The sequence below is a fragment of the Monopterus albus genome, unplaced genomic scaffold (genome assembly GCF_001952655.1).
Source record: "Monopterus albus unplaced genomic scaffold, M_albus_1.0 scaffold211.1, whole genome shotgun sequence".
Classification (NCBI taxonomy): Eukaryota; Metazoa; Chordata; class Actinopteri; order Synbranchiformes; family Synbranchidae; genus Monopterus; species Monopterus albus.
The window spans coordinates 175,746-185,171 of NW_018128091.1; the positions used below are offsets into that span (position 1 = coordinate 175,746).

General features: G+C 42.5%; 1 protein-coding gene across 3 annotated transcripts in view; it reads right to left on the reverse strand.

The window, feature by feature from the left end:
* Window positions 1-9,426, reverse strand: part of LOC109970961 (radixin) — a 68,222-nt gene that overhangs the window by 14,990 nt on the left and 43,806 nt on the right. For all 3 annotated transcript variants that reach the window (XM_020618929.1, XM_020618927.1, XM_020618928.1), the window contains exons 4-6: window positions 3,092-3,187; window positions 1,510-1,632; window positions 765-916 (exon numbers count right to left, since the gene is read on the reverse strand). In XM_020618929.1, coding sequence (XP_020474585.1) covers window positions 765-916; window positions 1,510-1,632; window positions 3,092-3,187 — 371 coding nt within the window. The remainder of the gene's footprint in view (window positions 1-764; window positions 917-1,509; window positions 1,633-3,091; window positions 3,188-9,426) is intronic.

Below are 9,426 nucleotides of genomic sequence, written 5' to 3' on the forward strand. Positions count from 1 at the left end.
GAGAAGCTCATAGCCCAAGTTGCTTGAGGTCCAGTGTTAAGTTTCCACAGTCTCTGATGGTTTGGGGTGCAATGTCATCTGCTGGTGTTGGTCCACTGTGTTTTTTGCAAACCACAGTCACTGCACCCATTTACCAAGACATTTTAGAGCCCTTCATGCTTCCTTGGGCTGACCAGCTTTTTGGAGATGCTGATTTCATTTTCCAGCAGGATTTGGCACCTGCCCACACTGCCAAAAGCACCAAAAGTTGGTTAAATGACCATGGTGTTGGTGTGGGTGACTGGCCAGAAAACTCACCAGACCTGAACCCCATAGAGAATCTATGTGGTCTTGTCAAGAGGACAATGAGAAATGAGACCAAAAAATGCAGATGAGCTGAAGACTGAGCACCTCCATGCCACACCGGATTGAGGCAGTAATTAAAGCAAAAGGAGCCCCTACCAAATATTGAGTACATATACAGTAAATGAACATACTTTCCAGAAGGCCAGCAATTCACTAAAAATGTTTTTTATAGGTCTTATGAGGTATTCTAATTTATTGAGATAGTGAATTGGTGGGTTTTTGTTAAATGTGAGGCCAAAATCATCACAATTAAAAGACCCAACGGCTTAAACTACTTCAGTCTGTGTGTACTGAATTTATATAATACACGAGTTTCACTATTTGAGTTGAATTACTGAAATAAAAGGACTTTTCCACAATATTCTAATTTATTGAGATGCACCTGTATTATGGTGTGTACATGCATATACTATACCTACCTTTGTGGCAGTAGCCGGTCAGAGGCCAGGTAGCCAGGCTTGTGAATGTCTTTGTTGTAATCTCCGTACTTAGCCTGGACAGCATAGGAGGCCAGCAGCACGGCCGTCTCTGGGGGACAGTAGTTCTCATCATTCAGAATAGCTTCTTTCACCTGAAGGGAGGATGTACAAACATGCACACACACAAACACAGTGAGTCAGTAGTTGGAACCACAGGGGTTTCCTAGCAGAGATGAATGAGATGCCCAGTCAACTTTCTCAAGTTAAATAATGATGATATAAAAAACTGCAGTCAGTCAATCAGTCTGTTGGTTCAGAGTGAAATATTTATATTTTGAGAACTATTGGAGGGATCACCATGGAATTTGGTACATGCATTACATGATAAAAGGTCTGGAGATCCCCTGGCTTTACCACTAGCTGGTACACATGTTCACTTTTTCAACACAGCTGAGCAGAGCATTTGAGTTTCAGCACTGATACCAAGATGATACTTTTGTAAACACATTACTTTGACAAATACAAACCAGACATACTGTTTTACACCTTTTCTTATTTATGAAATAAATCACTTTTCCCAAATATTAAACACAGGAAAAAATATTCTCACCTTAAGACCAGAAATGTTACTTACACATGAGGACTACACTGTAGCTGTAAATCACAGCTCAGTTTTGCATCAGTATAATTTTGGTGGACTATACTGCCAAAATAATATTGTTGCTTCAGCTGTACAGTACAGTACCTGCAGGAAGAAGAGCTTCTGTGTGATCTCCTGGATGAGCTCCTCAGAAACATCCTCTGGGAAAAACTTTGCTCTGAACTTGAACTGAAGGGGATTCTCCTTCTTCACATCCTGCGCAGTCACCTGCACAGAACACCCAAACCCAGTAGCAGCTTTCACCCTTCACATTTCTGTGCCACTATGTAAAGTATAAATCTAAAGTCCTGAGGAACTCACACTCTGTGTCTTCATTTAAAACTAAATTATAGAGACATTTCTGGAAGCAAAACATATTCATTATGTGGGTTTTAGATACAGAATACTAAAGTAGAATTATACATGTGTTTACATCTAAGTCTGTGCAACCACAGGACATTAAAATTATTATGTTTCAAACTGAGTGAATTCATTTATCTGCACAAATCGACTACTACTACTACTACTAATACTTCTGGCTGTTCCCATTAGGGGTCGCCATAGCAAATCCAACTCGCGTGAGTGATTTGGCACAGTTTTATACCGGATGCTCTTCCTGACACAACCCTCTCTCTTTATCCGGGCTTGGGACCAGCACAGAAGCCACTGATGTGAAGCGCCTGTGGCTAGATACACAACCACTCCTGGGGGCAATTTAGTATGGAGATAAAATACTATCATAAATGTTATAAATGCGTGTTTAACGTTTTGTCTGTAACAAGCAATTTGTGTGTGTGTGTCATGAATCACAAATGCGTACTGCGCAATCCGCACGTATAAAGCCATTTGTGTGTGTGTGTCATGCTGTTCACAAATGCATGCTGTACAAACTGCACATAAAACACATTTTACAAACGCTTAAAATCGATTTTTTTGTGTGCAGTTCTTTAGAAAGTACGTACACATTGTTACCTACGCACGCGTGGATCATCTAACACACACGAATCACCTTCCGCGCACACACGGACTTTTGAGAGTGTTTTCCGCACTCTCAAAAGTCCACGATCCACGAATGCACGGTGCGTTTAACGACACGTGGAAAACTCGGACATCTGATTTTCCAAACCTGTTTCCCAAACAAAAGTATTTACACAATGCTATTCCAAATGGACATTACATAAAATAAACAAAAATATCTAATACATAACAACAAATTAAATAATTTAAAGCACATGCCCCTCAAAAAGGTCTGTGTACGGCCCTGACACACACACACACACACAAATGGCTTTATACGTGCAGATTGCGCAGTACGCATTTGTGATCCTCATGACACACACACACAAATCGCTTGTTACAGACAAAACGTTAAACACGCATTTGTAACATTTATGATAGTATTTTATCTCCATAATTTAGAGTCACCACTCAACCTAAGCTGCATGTCTCTGGACTGTGGGAGGAAGCTGGAGCACCCTGAGAGAACCCACACAGGCACAGGGAGAACATGCAAACTCCACACAGAAAGGCATGAACCCGGAACCTTCTTGCTGTGAGGCAACAGCACTAACCACGGCGCTACCCCACCACCCCAAAAGGCCATAAATCAAAGATATAAAAAGTGGTATGTTTGAGATTTGATTGTTCGAATAGACATAAAATAGTGGTTGTGTTCAGGGTCACTCACCTTCTTGTTGAGTTTGAGCCATGTGACATAGCCTTTACTATCTGTGTACTGCAGGCCAAAAAACCAGACCTCCCTCAGACCAACTGTCTTCACCACCTGAAACCATACAAATGCCTGTTTTTACCAGTTCACACAATATGATGGAAATGTCCATGACACTTGCACTGGCTACTGATATAAGACTGTCAATCCAGCTTTTATAGCAAGTTTTGTTCGAGGCTCCTGTGGCAAGTTTCCGATGGCTTTTTGAAAATTAAAAACAATAACCTCTGTAGGTAACGTTCTTGAAAAAAAATACTCAGTAGTAACAAACTAAAGGTTTTAGCTGTGATATTACAAGTAAATTAAATAAATAAATATATTAAAAAAGCCTTTGTCAAGTGTAAAACTGTCAGGATTTAGGACTACACCATCTCAACTGTTTGACAGCAATTATACTAAGGTATCAAAGTCAAATTTGTTGTGAAATTTTGGTGATTCAACACTCATCAAAACTTGAGGGACAAACACTGTCAAAATTCCAGTCCACCTCAAAGATGTTGCACGGGGCTTCCTTTGTGTGGTGCCACTATATGGATGCACTTTCGTTACTCTTTTTCAGGGATGCTCTGCATTCACACCACAGACTGACCTCCACTGGAGCAGTAGGGTTAAGGGCCTTGCTTGAGGACATTACAGTGGTGTTAATGAGGGTTTACAGTGGTGTTAATGAGGGTTTAATCCTGTCAGTCTGAGGATTGAACCAGTAACCTATCACTGACTCACTTCTCTATCCTTTAGGCCACCAATGCCCCCTAAATTTCATTATCATTGTAGGTGATCCTCAGCCTCCCTGGAAAACTGCTTTCTGGTAAAGGACTGCATGGTTACACATCTCTGGTGCTCAGCCAGCTTCACTCTGAATTTTCCTCCCTTCCTCTGCTTCCTTCTCGGAGTCTTTTCCCTTCACTTCTAACTTCGTCTTCCTACTCTACTTTCTCAAACTCTCACACATTCACTCACATTCTTTGTCACTCAAAACCTTTCAGCCCCTTTACAGACAGTGATTCCCTGAGGGGGTGGTTACTCAGACTAATGCGATTTACATAGTCAATACGATGGCACTCACTAGCCTATAATTAACTATCACTCACATACACTCCCTGATAAAAGTCTTGTCCTATAAGGACATAGTAACCTAAAATGTCATATAACTTTATTTCTAATCATTCAGTTGTCACAATAAATTGTTAATTTTAATGTCAAGGGCATTAACATTAATAACTGGGTGCAAAATGAAACCATCAAAAAGTGTCCTGATGTTCACAGCTTGGTAAAGCCCATAACATCTGTTTCTGCAAGGACAAAAGTCTTGCTGTATCTTTAAAGGATTTAACCAATCACAGATTAGAGTGTCACCTGTGACAAATACTGTAATTAACACATCCCCAGGTGTGTATAAGAAGAACCCAGCACACCCAACCTTCATTTGAAATGCAACCTGACCTAACAGCATGCCAAAGATTCAACCACAGACCAAAGTGCTGATCATCAAGAGCCTGAAGACCAAGTCTCCTGCTGAGGTGGCAGACATCTTTAATGTATCTAAACATCAAGTGGAGAAGAGAAAAAGATTTAAAGAAACTGGTGATGTTCATGACAGGCCCAGGTCAGGCAGACCACCTAGAGACAACTGTTCAAGACGACCGGTTGTTGCTTCGACAGTCCAGGGCCAGCCCTTTTTTCAACTGCAGCAGAGCTACATAAAAACTGGTCACCAGAACCCCCTGTATCTACAAGAACAGTTTGTCAAATTCACTCACACAGTGGTCTCAATGGCCGAATTAGTGCTCAGAAACCAGCATTAAACAGAAGACAACAAAAAAATTGTGTTGCATTTGCCAAGGCCCACAGCTTGCAGGAAGGATGGACAGTGGAAAAGTGGCAGAAGGTTGATTTTTCTGATGAATCATCTATTGAACTGCATCCCAATCATCGCAAATATTGCAGAAGACCTATTGGAACCTGCATCGACCCAAGATTCCCACAGAAAACAGTCAAGTTCGATGGAGATAAAATCATGGTTTGGGGTTACGTTATTACATTACAGTATGGGGGTGTGCGAGAGATCTGCAGAGTGGATGGCAACATCAACAGCCTGAAGTATCAAGACATTCTTGCTGCCCATTACATTCCAAACCACAAGAGAGGGAAAATTCTTCAGCCGGATGGCTTCTCATACTTCAGCCTCCACATCAAAGTTCCTGAAAGCAAAGAAGGTCAAGGTGCTCCAGGATTGGCCAGCCCAGTCACCAGACATGAACATTATTGAGCATGTCTGGGGTAAGATGAAGGAGGAGGCATTGAAGATGAAACCAAACAATCTTCATGAACTCTGGGAGTCCTGCAAGAATGCTTTCTTTGCCATTCCAAATGACTTCATTAATAAGTTATTTGAGTCATTGCCGAGCCGTATGGATGCAGTCCTCCAAGCTCATGGGAGTCATACACAATATTAATTCTTTTTCCATGGCACCATGACTTTATGTTCTGTACTGTACATTATTTTGTTATGCGACAAGACTTTTGTCTAAGCAAAGTCTGACCTTTCTGTCCTAATTAAAAATCAAGAAATAATAACATTTTATTTTGGTAAAATAAGCATAATCTAGAGGCCTTTGCCTTTCATATAAGCCACTTCTGATTCCAAATGACCAACTAGAAGTCAAGCATCTGCCAAAGGCTTAAATAAGGAAGGGAGGACCAGGACAGACAGGTGAGTAGACAGGATGGAATGCGCCTCAGCGGTGCGCTTCACCCAGCGAGTCACTGATTACTAAATGCGACACAGCTGAGGTGCCGATCCTGCAGGACGAGAGAGGATGGAATGCGCCTCAGCGGTGCGCTTCACAGAGAGGAGGAGGAGCGGACCTGACACTCATGATCTACAAACTCCCAAAAACGTGATGTCTTCTTCTGGGATGTTGCATCACTTCAGGAGAATCCAGTCATGCACACTGCTTTCTTACTGGCAGTCATACTGAAACAGTTCCTCTTCCAAACAGGGGGGATCTGTTTTATCTGCATCTATTTCTAGCTCATGGACATATGAAATGTCACAGCCACTGATGTCTGTCATTACTTCTACACCTGTCGGCTCACTCACTTTCCACCTTCTGTCTCCTCTTCATTCTCCTTTAGAAGCCAGTAGGCCTTGCACTTCCTCACTGTCCTCATTGTTCAAGTCCAGTCTGGATGGGATAATGATTACTTCACTTATTCTATTCTATTGATCTCTTGATTATCTTTTCAATTGACTGATTAATCATTTAGTTTATAAAATGTCAGACAATGTGGAGCCCTGGGTGACATAAAGAAAGGAAATCTTCACATTTGAGAAGCTAGTAAAGCTTGTAAACGTTTGGTATTTTTGCTTGTTGAATAACTTGACTGAGTGATCAATTTTCAAAATAGCTGAATACATTAAACAAACATACAGTAAACAACCATCCATCAGCAGAGTCACTTGTACATGTGTAAACAATCTGCAAGGCAGCAGGGGCAAGCCTGTGGACATTTGACAGCTGGTTGCTATGACAACGCACTGGCACAGCAAGCTGAAACATTTGGATCTGATTAGTCAGCTGATGTGTATGTTTGACAGAAGTAAAGGAGCTAGGAAACAGAGTAACACAGGGTGAGGGGATGAGAAACTGTGTGAGAGAAGGATGGAGGCAAAAGTGAGTGTATTACTGACAGGGTATTGGTGCCAGGATTGCCAATACAGCAGATAGAATCCACTGTGGAATGACACTCTTTTCTATTGAAATTTATTAATGACAAAACTACAGAGTGTACACAAAACAAGTTTCAAAGTCAGTTCATTCACTAATGCATGCTAATTTTTTCTTTTCATTCCTCATCTTAATGTTCTATTGTCTTCCTTCCAGCCTCACTGCATAGACAACGTTCACCCTTCTTTACAAAGATATCATATATACGATGATGCTGAAAGTTCCTTCGGCAGGGAAAAGTGTTTTCCCTGTCCTGTGAATACAACACCTTTAAGTTGAAACTGAAATTGGTAAAGAGAGTTGGAGGTGAGGCCAGGAAGAGGTCAGCACATGTTCTCAGTGTAGGATAACACTGGTGTGTTTGTATGTGTGTGACTGAGAAAGAACATAAAAAGCAACAGGTGACTTACTCAGTTTACAGATTAACAGCCAGAGGTTGCCAAGAATTTCTCCAACCACATTTGACCTGGTCACTACAGGCTTTCTCCAGGTTCCGCTCTCTGCTCCAGAAATACTCTCCCCGCCTCTTGTGATCCCAGTGCTCTCACATTAGCTGCAACTCTGCTGTCCATTTCTCCATGAGTCCAGCTCTCTCAAGCTCATTGCTACTCTGATCACCTCTCCACCGGTGAGCCCGCATTCTCAAGCTCACTGCAACCACACTCTTTTCTCCACTGCCCAGCCTGCCTTCGTCCACAGCTCGTAGAACCTTCTCTCCTGCCCGAAACATCTCTGCCTCCTGCTACAGTTCAGAACTGGCTCTGCTGTTTTTCTCTCTCCCTCTTTCCTTATCACATCACCTGTTATTTGTAATAAACTTTGCTTTATATTCCCACTCTCGGAATGACCCAGTACATTGGGTCCATCTATAAAAGAACATAACACAGTCTGCCAGATGAGATCAGTTACTTATTGAATGAATACATTCCAACACAGAAGTAACTGTCAACAATAACAGGGTGACGCTTCACATGGTTAAAACTTTATCAGTTAGATTCCTCACTACACTTGGCTGTAATATGAGGTGACAACTATGGGCCTCACAGAGGCACAAAAATGTCAAATGAAAGATGAAATTACCAGTACAATATGATCTAAGTTTGAAAGTATGGATATACTGTCCATGATGGTCTTGGGATGGCTCTGAAAAAAGCTTTCATTGGGCCCTTATTGGTCCAACTGAACAATGAGGTTTGGGCCAATTAACCACAGCAAAATCAAAAATACACCACGCTACTAAATAAACACTATAATTTGACTGGACAGGTATTCATATAGAGAGTACAGTGGAGACTGGGCTCTCCTCTTTTACATGGCAACACTTAATTTATTTTGATAAAACAGATCTTACATGAACCCGTCATGCTGAGATTTGAAGCAAAACATTGACAAAAGAATCAGAATCAGAATCGGCTTTATTGGCCATGTGTGTTGGACACAGGAGGAATTTGACTCTGGTACAGCGGCTCTCAATGTGCACATACATATCCCCATGGTACATTGCTGTTGCAAGGGGCAAGTAGACAATATACCAACATAACGCTGTGTAGTATAACAATATAAACAGTATAAACAAGCAATACACAACGCAGTCAGAAAAAGGAATGTTCATTGGGAGACGAGATAAAAATAGAATAAAAATGGAGTACTTAAAATAAAAACAGAGACCTGTACAAATCTGTATAATCTTTACAATGTATATTTACCGTTATTGCACTGGGGGAAGGTATTGCACTGAGGGTTATTATCCAGTCATACTCTCATGGGTTTAGTGTTAAACAGAATGACGGCTCGGGGAAGAAACTGTCCTTGTGCCTGGTTGTCTTGGCGAACAGTGACCTGTAACGCCATCCAAAGGGGAGGAGTTCAAACAGATTGTGTCCAGGGTGTGAGGGGTCTACAGAAATCTTCTCCGCTCTCCTTTTGACCCGTGAGGTGTACAGGCCCTCTATGGAGGGCAGGCGCACACCAATGACCTTTTCTGCCGTCCTAACTGTCTGTACTTGTCCTGTTTGGTTGCTGAGCCAAACCAGACAGTGATGGAGGTGCAGAGAACGGACTCGATGATTCCTCTGTAGAACTGTATCAGCAGCTCCTGGGGCAGGTCGAACTTCCTGAGCTGGCACAGGAAGTACATCCTCTGCTGTGCCTTCTTGATGATGGTCCTTGTTAGAAATGAATAAATTAGTCAGATAATTATTAGACATTAATGTCCATCCGTCCATCCATTTTCCTCCACTTATCCGGAACCGGGTCACGGGGGCAGCAGTCTAAGCAAAGATGCCCAGACTTCCCTCTCTCTAGACACTTCCTCCAGCTCCTCCGGGGGAATGCCAAGGCGTTCCCAGGCCAGCCAAGAGACGTAGTCCCTCCAGCATGTCCTGGGTCTTCCCCGGGGCCCGCTCCCAGTGGGACATGCCCGGAACACCTCCCTAGGAAGGCGTCCAGATGCCCGAGCCACCTCAGCTGGCTCCTCTCGATGTGGAGGAGCAGCGGTTCTACTCTGAGCTCCTCCCAGGTGACCAAGCTCCTCACCCTATCTCTAAGGGTGCGCCCAGCCAC